Here is a 16,937-nt window from a genome sequence, read left to right as displayed (position 1 = left end):
TAGGCATATTGATCACTAACATAGATGGTCAGGCGTGTCCGTGACGCGCTTGTATTGCAAATACAAGTAGGAGTTATTTGTGCAACGAATGCGTAATGTGTCCAGAACCAAGTTCACGTTGGCATCGAATGTGCCTCAAGTTTGACGTCACAGTGGAAAGTTATTGACTGGCGTTCTCTCCTTGGGCTCTACAACACGCCCTTAAAGCTCAATCAAAGTCGTGTTATCTTTTTGCCTGCATCGAAATTCAGTTGCCCCGAGCATTAAACTTACCCTATAACGTCTTCTCAGCTGCTTAACTTCGCAGCTACTGAGCTACCACTGAGGACTAGACCGGACAAAGACACTATAGCCTTGAGGATATCGATGTCACTAAGTTGGTCGTGAAACGTGGATTTAAAGAGAAGCGAGCACGACTGAGATGCTTGCGCTCAGAGGTGTGGTTTCTCTTGTAGATTTTTAAAAGTTGCACAGCTAGCTGCTTCAAGACATTGAAAATAGGAGGGAAGGTGAAAGGTCACGTCGCTGATCAACGTTTTTGGGATTATTTTGGTGAAAACCGACCTGCTTTCCCTCTCTGCTTTATTGATCATGTGCCACAAGCACTCAAATTAGGCTTCAAGATGATTGTTAGAGATACTAGCTACTTGAAACTATTTGAAATTCGTAATGCGGCGTGAAATCCTCGACTATAACGATACGTTATGGTAAGAATCAGTTATCATGAGTAAATGCGATCGCTTTATTGTCATTCTGCAGGTCAACCGAAGTAAACAAATATGCAAAGAAAGATGTTTTGAAACCACTTCTATTGACTTCTAGTGGCTTCAAATGTGCAAAATCCAGTCTTTAAAATAAGTTTTTTTTTCTTTATCCGATATAAAACGAGAGACATTTAGCGTTAAATCCAGCTCTTCGACCCTTGAGAACTGTTTTTCAACGATGAAAAATATAATTTGGTCTTGAGAAATTCTCGAGCCAGGTATGTTACTAATGCGAATAGTCATTAAAATTGTGTGGGTGACAGAAGAACTATATCAGATTTTGTGTAATGAAGCCACTGCCATTTTCAATGGATGATGTCACGGCGTTGAGACAAGATAGCAGTCTAAGTTGTTCGAAGGGTATACAGCTTTCACCTCTAGCAAGCTTTCATAACAAAGCCTAAGAATACAACTATTCAGTAGATAATCGCGAAGATAAAGATCATCTTGCTCCGTAATGTTTATAAAAATAACTGTTCACATTAATTTGCAGCCAGTTGTGTTGCTATGGTCGGTTCAGCGACCTCTCCCTCCTAACATTCGTAGTCGTATAACTCATCTTCAACAAATATCTGTTGTTTTTATTTCCAAGTGATGCACGTGATTAAAAAATTGCGATGATATACGCCTCGCTTCGTTTTAGGACATGTCCAAGTTCCAAGTTGTGTATTCAAAAATATTTACGTACCGCTCACCAACATATAAAGAAAGTAGAACCACTGGAAGGAAAACGTGACCGTTTTCTAAATACGATACGTGCATATATATGTCACCAGTTTTTATCATTTTTGGGTGCGTGCGTGCGTGCATGGCACCAGTGAGGCACTCCCAAAGCGCTTTCTCTTGCTGGAATTCTGAGAAGCAGATGACTGCACGGCCTCGCCTCGAAAACAGACAGGATGACCAAGCATGCTGCCTTGCTAGAAAAACCGAAGCCGGTGAAGGTGGCGCCACCTGCAGCAGCCAGAGGTTCTGGTCGATACCACTGTGTGGCTACCCCATCATCTATGAGCCGTCCGACAATGTGGCACCCTTTGCATTGCATTTCATACTTTCACGTACGCTTTACGACAGCAGTTTTTTTTTTTTTATCGTCTCCTCCGCAACGTGACAATACAGTGTCAGACGCTTAAAGAAGGTAAGGCGCCAAGCACGTAAGTAGTCGAGAACCGGGGAAGAAGGGAAGTAGTTGGAGAGGGAGATGTGTTAAATGTATATGTCCTGAGCTAATAACGAAAGGATTTGGTCAGTTATGTGGATAGTTTATAATTGAACAATTAAGCTTATTTATTTATTCCTTCGATTTAGTTAGTTAGTTAGTTAGTTAGTTAGTTAGTTAGTTAGTTAGTTAGTTAGTTAGTTAGTTAGTTAGTTAGTTAGTTAGTTAGTTAGTTAGTTAGTTAGTTAGTTAGTTAGTTAGTTAGTTAGTTAGTTAGTTAGTTAGTTAGTTAGTTAGTTAGTTAGTTAGTTAGTTAGTTAGTTAGTTAGTTAGTTAGTTAGTTAGTTAGTTAGTTAGTTAGTTAGTTAGTTAGTTAGTTAGTTAGTTAGTTAGTTAGTTAGTTAGTTAGTTAGTTAGTTAGTTAGTTAGTTAGTTGGGAAGCAAGCACTAACCAGCGCGTAATAAAAATTGTTAACATACGCAGATTACGGCTGGAAACCAAGAGGACCAGTATCGAGCACTGCTTTGAGCGCCAAGAAACACACACATCACATTACGACCGACCACATGCGGCGAAAAAAAAAAAGGCGAAACAACGTAATGCCACTGCAGCGGTGTAGGAGGAAGTCTTCAACGCGGGCGGGGCGCCCCACTTTTACTGCTGCTCTGGCTCACGACTCCTCGAGAATGATCTTCAGCTGCCTCGAAAGCGCGGTGCCCTTGGGCACCCTATCCCGGTCGACGGTGATGTAGGGCGCGTTGCGGCACCTCTCGGATCCGGGAATGTTGTGGCCACAGCTGGCCAGGATCGGCGCCTGAGCCATGCCGTTGATGAGGTCCATGACCATGTCGGCGGCGCTCTCACCGCACGCCTTGGTGATGGAGGCGCGGGCGCACAGCGAGTAGAACTGCATGTTGCTGTCGGGGAGAGGGTAAGGTACGCTTATTTTAAACAACCAACACCACAGGTGTGGGCACTACCACAGAGTGGCCGGCTATCCTAAACGAATTTGAACTACTGTAGCAATGGAAATTATTTCGAAAAAAAAAAATGGAGCGGCACTTGATCTCCGCCTGAAGGGTATGACGTGAACGCGATAGCTGCAATGAGTTAATGCTCATATATACGAAACTGGTAACTGTCTACTTTTTCTCGCTTATTCTGTCTTGTATAGGGTACAAAAACTGCGTGAAGTAACCTATCCATCTATTCTTCATGTACTACACTTCCGAAATTCGAATAACTGCTTTCTTCTAATGCGTTTCAATGCGGCGTTTCGAAATGCTGGCAAAAAATCATCCGTCTGCGCAGAACTTAACGAGCCAAAGCCCTTAATCTTGAGGAATGAGGAGAGCAAAGTTTCAAGATTTATTTTCTAGCTTGCTGGTCTTGACGTAAATTATTCTTGACGGGTTCCGGATTAATTCTGGATGCGTTTCTTCTTTCATTATTGCCTTCCACCTCTGGTTTTCTACAGGGTGGGAAAAAAGGAATGGCTGTGAGGTTAACAGGACATAATAGCTGGTTCGTCCCAGGGTTTCGGCTGTTTAGGAAGACTGATGTTTTCAAAGGCTAGCAGGGCGTCAACACTTATAAAAAATTTAAAAGCGAAGATTCTAAAATTGACCCACCAACACGCCATCTGCATCTTGGCCGTTGAGTTGGATCCAGCGATCGAGTCAAGTTGGTTGATGTACAAGTACATGCACTGCCTTGCTGGGTTCTTCTGTACGCACTGCGCGTTGCGGAAGTACACTGCGAGCAAGAGAGGCGCTTGTTGAACTCATTTGTATAGCACTTTAACAGAAGCCATTACTGATTCGTATCAAAAGCACTGCAGTAATCAAAGGTGCACCTCACCTGACAGACTCCTGTGTAGTATAGTACTGCAGGTGTGCAAAACAAAAAAAAAATAACAATAAATAACATCACAAACTTTTCATAAAATAAGTCACAAAATAAACCCTGAGCCGCCGCGGTAGCTCGGTGGTTGTGATGCTCGGCTGCTGACCCCAAAGACGCTATTTCGATCCGGTCCGCGGCAGTTGCGTTTCGATGGAGGCGAAATGCTAGACCCGTGTACTGTGCGATGTCAGTGCACGGTAAAGAACCCCAGGTGGTCGAAATTATCCGTGGACCCTCCACTACGGCATCCCCCATGGCCTATGTCGCAATGGCACGTTAAAACCCACAAACCAAACCAACCGTACCCGACAGTCGCCAATATGTGTACAGCGAACATTCAGCGGTCATCGAAAGGCAAGGCTAAATAAATTATTTTTTTTTTCAAAAAGAAAACAACGCTTAACGAAGCTTTTTACCACTAGGCTTAATAAGCCTAGCGTAAAACCCGCAACACGACAATCCAAAAGTTTTAAATGGATCGAAAGCTGTCCCATCAAGGTTCGTTAACTGAATTATCTCGCCGCATCTAAATCTTTCCTTAACTCTGCAGTTAAAGCGCACGCCCGTTGGAGGTCTGCATCTGCCGCAATTTCATCCCGGTGATGAAAACCCCTTTCTAGAAAATAATCTACAAGCATGCAAAACATGCGCCTTCTTTTAGCCGTGCATAGAGTCCGTGGAAGAACCACCCTATTTATTTTGCATAAAAAAAGCATATGTAAACGTTAGCCGGCATGCATTTTCAAGATATCCTCTGATTACAAGCTCCGTGAACTTAACACAATATCTAAGCTGCTTAACAGCTATGAGTTTACCACAGCGTGATCGATCAGCAGCTTTGGTTTTTGGAAGAGGAATTCATATTCCGTGTCTGCTTTTTTTTCATATTTCAATATGTCTTACCTTAACTCGACGTTTAAAATTCTAATAAAGCGGTCTTAAATTTAAAGTGTTTCTGTTAAACACACCACATTTAATTTGTTTTGAGCAGGTAAATATTAAGAACTGGCAGCAAATTTGCGCCCAAGATATCAGAATGCTCTTGAGATAGTGATAGTATAACGCGTTTTAAAAGCGCCGAACTGTAGTTTTTTCACTTTCATCTGTGACCTAACGCTACCCTGAATGCACTTCCTCGCTTTTATAACTGTACAAACAACTCAGCATACCGCATCGAGTTTGATCATTTTAAACACCTCCTTCCAGCATGTGCTTCAGCGGGCTTGCCCTACTGCACCTTGCCCTTTGATGTGCTTGGATATTAAACCCGCAATAGTGATTACGGCTGATTTGAAGTGATTAGGTACTTCAATCAGTGCAGCCCAGCACTCGCAAAGAAAAAACTGCGGATAACTTGAGGAATTGTCAGTAAAAATTGATTTCCCAGCTCTTTCTGGCTAACATGACGCTTGTACGACAGCAAAAGAAGCCTTTATCGGCAAGAATATTGGAATTAATGAATTTTAAAAATCTTCCTGCCAGTCGTTCCAAACTGATGAAGTCTTTACCGAAGAGGGCTTGTCGCTGTCGTTTTGAAGTGAATGGAGGCGTAGCGCAGCCTCTGTGATTCGCGCCCAAAGATTGGTGTCGACGCATGCATTTTACTTGCGAAATCAGCCGGTGATGGCGATATGTGTATTTACTTTTTTGGTATTTTCTCTCAAAAACTCCGTTTTCAGCGGGAATGATTTTTTTTATGACTATAACGCGACACCATATCAATACGGGCCAACTTCTATCCTTCCCCAGTGTCCCTTCAACAAACAACGGGATAAATTTTGCCCTTCTTGTCTTCCCGTGAACTTTCTTTGTTGGCTTTTTCCTTCAAGTGATCAGCACCGAACAGCATGGGCAATCAAGCAGCAAATGCTTACTCCGATTTATTTTCATGCGATGGAGCGTGTATATAGTTTTAAAATAGGCGTTTATTTGAATTCATTACGTTGCTCAAGCGAAGCTGAGTCCATAGAGGGGACCGCAGGCTTTTTATTAAAGACATTTACCGGGACACTTTATCAGATTATCTAGCAAAGGTGCTCTCATCAACTGGAGTAAGGGCGCATACATACCTGTGACCCAGTGAACTGGCGTTGAAAGAAACATGCGCTCCTAAACTGGGTAACTAAAGAGCGCTGTGTGCTATTCATTTATAAGCTACGACAAAAAAATACCTTCTGTTAGATCTTGGGGTAATTGCCAACTTATTTCTGTTGCCTATTATCGACGGGTTAAGAAAAATTTTTGTTTTACCTGGCAAAATTACAGGAAAATAGATTTAGCAATTAAATCAATGAGTTGACTGAGTTATTTGAAGCTATTTTTTCACTTCACAATTTTTCATAAGTGAGTCCAAGAAAACAGAGATATCTTATGCAAAGTCGATCTGGAAACTTTATTAGCCAAAATTTTATGTAAGCTTTCCCAATGGTCCTGCCTTTTTCATCCACGTCACTACAAAAGCCGCTATGGCGCTGGCGATCCCGAACACAAAGACTGCGAGCAAAGCGGCTGTCTTGATCGGTTCGTCAAGAACCATTGTCACGTGACGCAGAAAGGACGTACCCGCGTGCTTTTCCAAATTGTGTTTCTTGCAGAGGTCTTCGTAGGCGACTTTCAGACCTTCCATGGTGGCTTCCAGGAAGGACCTCGCTTTATCAGGACACCCCTCCGACTCCCGCATAATGCAGCCTCTCGCCTCGACTACTCTCCTGAAACGGCGAAGAAGACGCGCCACAACATATCAGTCTCTCCAAATTTAATCAGAATGGCCTTCTTAAAGTTTATCAGGGCACAACCAAAGGCACTAAGCACGCGACCGGAACTTTTGCCCGGCCTCGTGATGTAACGATCCTCTGGTACTTGTATGTTCATTCACTCTAAGACGTGAGAAAACCTGTTTTGCATGTTCGTTAGAATTTCAGATTGCCTGGAGCTCTCCAAAAACATCACGACACTACACATATGGAGACAGCTTTGGTTGTGTGCTTTGCAAACAATTCCAAAGCTCTCTACTACTCTTCGGAGATATTGCTTTAAGGCATCAACAGCTACCGACTCTTTAGAGGAGTGCCCCGCTTCGGGAGCGTTTTTAACGGTGCAGTGAATTTCTCTTCTGCAGAGTGGTGCAATTTCCAGTGCTATAGCTCTAAGCGCGACAACCCTTCTGTCCAAAACTAGCATAGAATGTCTGCCAGCTTTACCAGGGAAGGATTCCAGTCAGTGAAAACCAATAAAAAGCAGCCGCTGTTAAAGATATTACATGCAGTCACTAACGGTAAAGCCATGATGCATATTAGCAAAACTCTTATTGGGATGAAGCGCTCTAGCAACCAATTTCACAGTATGCCTGTTGCAGACTTTATAGAGGCTCCATTCTTGGCCTCTTATGAAATAAGAAAGAAGGAAAAGGGAACCTGTGCATGTTTCTCGTCTATCGCCTTGTTTCACATGCCTAAGGGTTCAGAAACATCGTTTATCCCATTTCAACTGAAACGTAATCAGACGAAATTCGCTGGAGCCTTTGACTATGTGTTTTAGCAACACCGACAACTGGGCGAACCGGTGTCGTATGCTGGTAAAACACCGCCACATGCAAAGGCACAGCGATAAAGCATCGGGCCTTCAATGACTCTCAACTGAAGTTTTATTGGAAACACATGAAAATATATGAAAATACGAAAGCTAACAAATAAAAAATAACCAACACCTGGAACGTGAGCATGCATGCACTTTCTTGATGATTATTTCTGTGCATTGCTGATAAAGCTTTTGCCGATAACCAGTGCTTTATCTATTCATTTTTTGCGGCATCTTTCTTCTTCGCGCTGTTTTTTCCAAATGTTTGGATACAGATACAGGATGTTTCACCAAAGAGTTTACAAATTTTTAAAAATAGGCTTTTTTAGTTTGAAGAGTGCTTTTTTCGGCATAATACTGCCAGCGGTATAGTGCAACAAAACACAGCTACTGCGTTCTAACTAGCGGGCTGGTGAGCTAATACTGAATAGTTAGCTAGCCCACCATGAGTAATATCCATGTCAGTTTCTAGAAATCAAAAATGCGGTTCGCCTCGACTCTGCTGCCGAACAAATTCTGGCTATATGGCGCCAAAATGCATGCGCTTGCGAGAAGCTTGCAGGCAAAGCAACCTCTCCAGTGCACTTACCTATTCGAAATAGCCAAAACTTGTCGGGCAACAGCGCCCAGCGCAACCACGTTGTCGAAATTCTAAACTGATCTGATTCTAAAAACTGATATGGATATTGCTTATGGTGGGCTACACGACTCTCAATAATTAAGTCGCTTAACGGTAATATTAAAAATGAATGTTAGTTAAGCAGGACGTCTTAGCTGTATTCTGATGTACTACACCGTTGGAAATGATATGCCGAAAAAAAGCGTTCTTCTAACTCAAAGGACGAATTTTTTGTTAAAAATTGGCAGTGGTTTAGCTCTGGTTAAACCTGGAGGGAAAGCAACGAGGAGAGAGAGAGGCGATGGAGAGCGCGCGGCAACGGCGGCGGCCCCGGCACACTAGCTATGCGCCGCTACTGCGCATGCGCAACTGGCGAGCGCGGCGGCGGCACCTCTGAGTCACCCGCGCAGCGACGGCGGCGGCGCGCCAGCTGTGCGCCGTGTGACGTCACTGCTTCTCGCGCATGCGCAGTATGGCCTTTCCTCAGCTCCGCCAAATGGCTCGGGGACTCGCGTAGTGTTGCTTTCGCAACAAAAGTCGTGTAAAGTCTTGGGTGAAACGCCCTGTATATACTGTAGTAATTATTTTTCACGCGTGGCATGTCCCTCAACAACTTTACAGCGGTTCCATTCTTGCCCCTCTTGCGAGACCGGCGACTATACGTCGTACCACTGCGATGTTAAAACTGGGTCTGACACGCGTTTTGCTGCGCGTCGTTACAAATGTGGGGATGAGCTGCAAGTGGGAGCAGCGAGGATGTCATATACGCACGTGCAGAAGTGTGTCAGTTGCTCGGCGCTGAGTGGCAGGAAGGCGGGGTCACCCTGGGAGCTGTCGTAGACCCCCTTCACGCAGCGGTCCACATTTTCCGCCTCGCACGCATCGCCGCTTACGAAACCCGCCAGCGCTAGAGGACCGCGTTGTGGGCGAGAGAAGAAAAAGAAAAGGAAGCACGAACATTTAAAACGCCTCGTTCACGACGAAGAGGGATATGAACGACAAATCAAGCGTTTATAGAGACGAAAACTCCACGGTGTCCTGCGGCGTATATCGTTAAACTCAACGATGGCATGGCGTCCAAGGTCAGAGTGCGCTGCGCAGCAGCCCCGTGAGACCCACCAATGTCCATGGCAGGAGGCGATGAAGTGACGTCGATGCCACGCGACGCTCCTTATACGATCGCCGCCTGACTAATTATTAGCGACTGTTCTAATCATTGCCGCGTCGATAACTTAATCCCTGGAATGATAAGGTCTCTCCCATTAAACGTGTTCCCAACAGAAATTATGCCACGTGATCATATATATTTGTAACAGAAATTAATGCCACGTGATCATATATATTTGTCATTTTTACCGCGTACTGTTATAATTTATTTCATGTTGCTGCAACTTCGATATAATCTACATTACCATTCTATATTCACTTCTTGTGCTGCAACATACGCCAATTTTGTTTTTATTGTTTTGTTGTTTGTGTAATAATTTCATTGATTTGTTTTCCCCACTCCTGCGTGCAATGCTACCATATAGGTGCGGCAGTACGTATAAATAAATAATAATAATAGATATCATCACCTCCGCCATGTGCTCTATGGCAGCGTCAACTTTCATCGACCCTTCCTTAGGCCTCTGCGTATTCCAAACACCGTGAACTACCCTTCTCCAGTACATTCCTCAATGTCGTGCCCTCAGTCGCTAAGAAGCTACCGCCGGCCGCTCCTCCTGCGCGCGACGCACATCGCGGTGGAAAGTGCGTTCGGCTCGGCTACTGAGCCGGAGGACTCTAGATCAAGCTAGGCCGTCAGTCCCTTAAGGGCTGATCCAAACATCCTCCTGTCCCTTTTTATTGCGAAAGCAATACTACTTGCACTTTCACGCCGTTGCGTGCCGCGGCCGGTGACCACCATCGTGCCGCGGCAGTGACCACATTGACCTTCATTTCACCTTGATTGCATTACATTAGATTAGATTGGATTACATTACATTGGATTGGACTGGATAGGACTGGACTGGATTAGATTACATTAGACTACATTGGATTGCATTGCATGCCATATGAGTGGATTGGATCGGAGTGGATTGGATTGAATTCGATTGGATTTGATTGCATTGGATTGGATCGCAGTAGATTGGATTGGAGTGGATTGAATTGGATTAGATTGAATTGGAATGGATTGGATTAGATTACATTAGAATAGATTACATTACATTAGAGTGGAGTGGAATGGAGTGGATTGGATGGGATTGCATGGGATTGGATTCGATTGGTTTGGATTGGATTGGATTATATAACCGATGCATCACCACAAGTCTAACCACAAGCACCACCACCAGCTACACTACCAGTTGTACCATGGCGTACGTACGGATATTGCTTTCGCAATTACCGGGCTTAACCAAGCTAAGCCACAGCGATTTTTTTTAATAAATGTTGTCACCACCACCACCATCGAGGCAAAACGCAAAACGCTCTGGCTGCAGTGCGATGTCAGTGTCAGATCACCGGGTTGACAAAATTATTCCGCAGCCCTCCACTACGGCACCTCTTTGGCTCCCACCTCCATCGCCTCCCTCCCAGCACGGCTAACGTGCCCAGTGAGAAGTGAAACAGTTGTTGCGTCATTTCCTTTCCTCAAAACCAATTTTTTTTCCGCGTTAGGCTGTGGGCAGGGACTCGTTCCGTAACCTACCTGGCGCGGTGGCTCACTGGTTAAGCGTAAGGCTGGTGAGCCCGAAGACACCCAATGAAATCCCGGCCGCTGCGGCCGCGTTTCCGTGGAAGCGAAATGCTGAGGACGCCCGTGTGTTGTGGTTTATATTAATCCGGAGCCCTCCACTGCGCCATCTCTTACTCCCTGCTTCCTTACAGTCCCTTATTTATCCCTTTTTTCGGGGAACAGCTGAGCTGTCCGAAAAGTGAGACAGTTGCTGCGCCTGTCCTTTCTTCAAAGTCAATTTTTTTTTTCTTACGTGCATACCCAGCGCGCACGTGGTGGTCCCTGATTATGAGTGAGGAGCTGGCATGGCCAGCGTGGGGAACGCGTGGTCGGCGGTAGGAGGTGAGCGCATGTCCGCCAGGGGCGCTGCGAGTTGTTCACGACCTTAGCGTGTGTGTCTGGCGGATGTCCTCCTAGAACAAGCTCCCTGTGTAATAATAATAATCCTTCAGCAACTTCCGGCACACAAAGGTTAGCGTCACCACTAGTACAGAGCGATCGCGGGGAATAATTGAAAAGGTGCGTTGAACATGAAATCGCTGGGAGTGGTAATCAGTAGTAACTTGCGTGGTGTGCTTTGACAATGTAGAAATTTTTAGATTATGGGTCACACAGCTCGTGACTCAGCACTTGACACGGTGTGCAAGCACAGTCAGTTGTCATCCAAAGAAACAAAAATAGGAGCCCTAACTAAAGGCGTAGAGTATTTCTGTGAGATATCTGTTGATTCTTTCGGTCAGTAAAAGATAACAGGGTGAATTTTCCACTGAGCTTCGTGGTGCCTGTCGGAGCTCCTTTAGTGACACCCTAAGATATCAAAACATTCTTGTTTTTTTTTAGACGAAAGCCTTACATGACTCATCAGCAACGAAATCCGTCGTTAACCGCAAAAGTGGTCATGAAAATTCATTGCGACACCACCATGATCCCGGAGACCGGAAGTGACGTCATCGAACCGGAAGTGAAACCAGACGTGACGTCAGTTAAACCGGAAGGGAAAGCCAGAAGTGACGGGGTGGCTTGGTTGAAGCGGCGCTTTATATACACTGGTATGCCGTGTGGTCTTTCTTAAAGACCTCCATTCTAAGGCATTTTACTTAAAGGCATTTATACCGAAAAGGCCATTGAGACATTAGTACTAGTTACTAACTAGTACCAGCTGTGGTGGAGCGCATGTGGCAGGTTCTCTCAGATCATGAATGGCAGTTTACCAATATCCCTCAAGAGAAAAATATACAAAATCTATATCTTACCGATACTCACCTATGGGGCAGAAACGGGGAGGCTAACGAAGAGGATTCAGCTTAAATTAAGGACAACGCAGCGAGCTATGGAAAGAAAAAGGATAGGTGTAACGTTAAGATATCGGAAGCGGGCGGAGTGGTTGAGGGAACAGGTTAGGTTCTTTTTCCCGATGCGGGATTTATTCACATGTCGAGCGGCTCAGAGACTCCGTGATCGCTGACGAGAGCTGCTTGGCAGTGCGGTCTAGCCTCAGAGATCCTCAAAAAAAAGTACACTTGACGCCATTGCAGATACATTGCGAAAACACTGTGTCGCGGCGATATTTGCCTTTGATTTTTTGTTTTTTTATATAGTTTTCAAAACTATATTGCCCGCGAAAGCTGCCTATTTCGCATTAGAACACGGTAATCAATCGATAGAGACCAGCTTCAAGCTGGGCTTAGTGCACCCTTAATATATCGTATCTGAAAAGCTGGAACAAGTGACGCCTATTTTTTTCATAATGCGTAGCTCTGCTCTAATAAGATGTCCTTATCATCGTGCCATAATAATATGGCGAGCGTGCTTACTTTAGAGAACACCGAAATTTGATCTCCTTAATTTCGCAGGCCAAATGGCTCTTCAAGGTTATAATCATAATGTTTTCTTTCTTTTTTTGTCGAACAGGTGACGTGAGAGTTGGCTTTCGGTGCCTGTCCACACCTAATATACTTTATCTTTTCACTGAAGAAGGATGTATAGCTCGGCGAGTTGGTAATAGTAGCTTATTGTAGATAATGAGGCGCGACACACATGAAACGCGAAAGTTGAGTACGACACAGCCGAGCGCTCGTCTGTGTAATTTTCTACCTTTGTCTTTCGTGTATTTCGCGCTGTGCCACTCATTTTTTTAAAGTAAACATTGAGGAAGTTCTTCAAATCTTCACTCTGCTTCGCACACTCTGAAACCCAAGCAATTCATTTGTGCTCGCTGCGTTTCAAGAAAGAAAGGAACTCTAATTAGCTGCTGTCATTACTGCAAATCCGGTGATTAACGGCGAATAATTAATTGTCTTGTCTTTTGCCCTAGTTCGGTAGACTGTTATCGCTGCTCTTGTATACTAAAGCTTTGATGTACAGGACGTTCAATTCTGTGCATCATAGACACGATTCTGGTATGAGGAATGTTGTAACTTACCTAATGCCCCCAGAAGCACGATGAGGTAGTTGGTCATGCTTCAACTCTTAGTGAGCCACTTCTCTGCAGCCAACTTTTGTCTTATGCAGAAAGCAAAATCAGGTTCCGTGTCGATGTTAGCGGCAGATGACAGTGCCCGCGATGCAGCACGTTCTGGCAGGAACTGTCGAGATGAGCTGCCGCAGCACTGACGACGTCGCCTCGCAAACCGACACTCCAGAGAAGACGATACGTGCACAGGAACCGGCAGTGTACTGGTACGCTACTGCTGCGGTCTTCATGAACACGTACGTACAGCGCGCACGAAGCGAACGCGGCGCAGAAACCTTTGGTACAACTTCGCGGCTAATGGATTGTAACGTTCGCGCATTAGGCTTAACATCTTTGAATTGCGATTCTTCGTAGCAAGTTTTCTTTCTCCTGCTGTTCTTGTGTTTTTTTTTTTTTTCAGAAGAGACAAGCAGTTTCTGAGTTTTCATTTGCTGCGGTCATTTCTACAGGAACCCAAATTCCTGTCCTCGCGGAAAAAAAAAATCGACTAGCCTGGGTCGGCACCCACTCGGTTGATTGCCTTCCTACCGCATCGTACTTTATTTACACTTTACCATGCAGAACACCATATCGAAGTTCATGGAGTACCCTCCAATGTCTCTCCAGGGTTAATTGGAGAGACATGGGAGAGGCCTTTGCACTGCGGTGGGCGTAGTCAGGCTGATGATGATGATGTTGACAGTATTCATAAGAGGCCGCATTTTGTGGGCATTCTTCTTCTTGTCCGTGTCGTTGCCGGCTGCGCCTGCTACCATTCAAGAAAAACGAACGGCAAGCACGTTTTACGAGAGAGCAAATTATAGACAGTTATTTTGATTGGTGGGTTTCAGTGAGAAGTATTTAGCCATACCCACTGGAACCACGGAGGGAAAAGAGGAGGAGGAGGAAAGGTTGGGAGGTTAACCGGAAGAATAATCGGTTTGCTACCCTACACGAGGGGAAAGGAGTGAGGGGTTAAAAAAAAAGGAAAGAGAAAAGAGAGTAGCAGAAAATTGAAGTCACTATGAATAGTCAGCGTTCGCTAAAGTCACAGCCTATCATGCAGGCCAAAGTTCATAAGAAGCAAAGCAGTGCCTTTGAGGCCTTCACCGCCGACGATCGCCGCGGCCAGTGGCCGAGAATCTTCATTTCTGTCAGTGGGCGTGGATCTAGACGCTCCAGCGCACGGCTGAGAGACTGCCTTTCGGCGCTGTAGGCAGGGAAGTCACAAAGAATGTGGGTTATAGTCGCGTCATACCCGCAGATGGCACATGCGGAGCAAAGAGGAGCGGTAACACTGCTGATACCGTGTTTAATCATCGGTAGCGAAATATTCACACTACACTCCCTCCGCTGCTCAAGTTTCACTCACGCCACTACGAAAAATTTGCCTCTTCTAAAGCAAGCCCTCAGATTTTAATCCGTCAATCACAAGAGGTCAACGTTAAGACAAAGAATACTGGCGCAAGCAGCTGGTGTTTCGGTACAGAAGAAAAGCATGTAAAAAAAAAAGGAGGTGTGGTCAAAAAGGAAGGTTATGACTGCGACTCACAGTACTACCCATAAATCCAGCTGGCTTTAGAACAAGTGGCCATTACCCCTTCCACGTACTTGCTTACGCTGCTTCCGCCTCGGTCCAGGCTGAGTATCTATGAATACGGCTTAATGTCCATCAGCTGTCGGCACATCTTTCTCCAATCTAGTGTGCCCTGTGTTTCATATTCCGATTCTCTTCATTATTTTTTTAACGCTAATGATTCGGGCGTTCGCACCTTCGCTACTCAGAAGCAACGGCCGCAGGCAGCCCCGCGTATCCATCCATTTTACATCAAAAGCTTCCTTTTCTCCTTCTTCCCTGCGATGGCTTTGAAAGCTCCGTCACGCTGCTATTATGCAGCCCCGGCCGTGAAAGACATCTGGTACAGCCGGCGCGAGGCGCCAAAATTGATTACTTTTTCAGTGACAACGACTGGCCGGGGGCGATGGGGCAGGCTGGGGCCGTCTGTCGACGGCAGCGAAGCTAACGATCTCGGTGGTGTTGAATGAAAGGCGCTAAGCGGGGAAGGGCTTCGATATTCCTTTGAAGGCGTCGCGAGAAATAACCGTATAACGACGGGCATATCAAGCGCAAGGCTTTAGTTAGAGCGCCTGCAAGTAAAACTTCGAGAGTCAGACTTACGGTCGGAAATGAAAAAGAAAAAGAAATTCTCGTATTTCGAAGAACCTTCCTCGAGGGAATCCTTAGTTTTCAGGTTTCCCACGACAAAGAATAACTTAAGCGCGAAAAGTTAGTTGTTTGTGTCTGCAATCACATTCATCCCCATCGAGTCTTTTCAAACGCGTCGTTTTCTGTGACCTTTAGCAAACTTTTGCGTAAACAAATAAGCGCATCCGCGGTTTTATTCTTGGTCTTTTCCCGTGCACTCTTTTTTCAATAATGCTAGACTACATGTAATTCCGTTTCTCTTGCTTTCGAATAAGTTATACAGAGTGCATAAAGTTCAGGAACTCTGCTTAGTGAGTGTGCTCATACGAAATTCCTGTGACGTTTAGCTAGTTTCGCATTTAGAGTGTCAAAGAAAAATCAGCCAAGTTTGCTCTCTTCATCGGGAATGAAGAGACGACTGCGGTAAGAAACCTCCCCCACAGCCAAATCACCCAATGAAAGCAGGCACTCCGACATCCTTAGCCACAGCCCAAGCTCGCAAATATCACATGACCATAAACAAGGCACATTCTGGAAAGCGCTAAATGCGGGCACACCGGATGCGGGATTCCGTTCAACGGAGACCGACCGACCAACAGACGGACGGACGGACGGACGGACTCTCGGACGGACGGACTTTCGGACGGACGGACTTTCGGACGGACGGACTTTCGGACGGACGGACTCTCGGACGGACGGGCTCTCGGACGGACGGGCTCTCGGACGGACGGACTCTCGGACGGACGGACGGATGGACGGATATGTTTCGAGGTGGGAATAATTCCCACCTAGATACCTATATATTAATTCCTAACGTCCATTTTCTCCCCTTCGTCCACCATCTAAACTACTCTCTTGCCTTTCTCCATCAATCCTCTAAGCTCCTCTGACTTACTTATACTTTTTGAAAGTTGGGCATGCCTTGGCCGTTCCTGAACCACACTCTATTACGGATCTGAGCATTGAGCTCGTGCCCCGAGAGCTGCATGGCATTACGCTGGATAAGAATATCTTCTATCGTTTCTGCAACAGCAAATGTCATCCGTGGTGTCAAATTTTTGCGGCACCACTTAGTCTACGAACACAAAGCGCTAGCCTCGAAAAATAATGCGCTTGCTTTGGAATTATCGAAAAACGTTTCCCCTTTAGTTTTAACCGTGCTTTAGAGCTGCAAAGTCGAATTTTCTAGCGCTTTCTAATGACAATGAGTATTTCTTGAGGTTCTTGCTTTCTATTTCACGGTTATCTCAATATCTTTTTTTTTTTCATTATAGATATGTAATTGTTAGCAAACCATTCAGTTATTTTCCTCCATATAATTTCGATACTCCATCAGTAAAAGTACCTGAATGTTTTCACCACCTTTCACTCCATTATTTGCCTCAACTTTTTAGTCAAAAAAACTGAATGAAAACAAGAACGCAAAAACTGTTTACCTCTCTTCTTTCTTTATTCTGTTCATAGAGAACTAGACTTCAAAAACGTTGTAGATATCGACGACAGCGGCGCATCTTCATCCTGCGAATTCACCGCCTG

The 16,937-nt window shown here is 45.1% G+C and overlaps 1 protein-coding gene across 1 annotated transcript; it reads right to left on the bottom strand.

Annotated features, from left to right (window-relative positions):
- Window positions 1-2,526: 2,526 nt before the first annotated feature.
- Window positions 2,527-13,202, bottom strand: LOC149340142 (uncharacterized). The gene is made up of 5 exons (XM_089550668.1): window positions 13,166-13,202; window positions 8,796-8,931; window positions 6,392-6,537; window positions 3,556-3,679; window positions 2,527-2,841 (listed from the first exon to the last, which is right to left on the bottom strand). Exons 1-5 carry the CDS (start codon window positions 13,200-13,202, stop codon window positions 2,595-2,597), a joined length of 690 nt encoding a protein of 229 aa, XP_089406794.1. The 3' UTR covers window positions 2,527-2,594.
- Window positions 13,203-16,937: the final 3,735 nt, after the last annotated feature.

The sequence above is a fragment of the Amblyomma mixtum genome, chromosome 6 (genome assembly GCF_055824585.1).
Source record: "Amblyomma mixtum isolate Tamu chromosome 6, ASM5582458v1, whole genome shotgun sequence".
Lineage (NCBI taxonomy): Eukaryota > Metazoa > Arthropoda > Arachnida > Ixodida > Ixodidae > Amblyomma > Amblyomma mixtum.
This window is presented reverse-complemented; position numbering and strand designations above follow the sequence as displayed.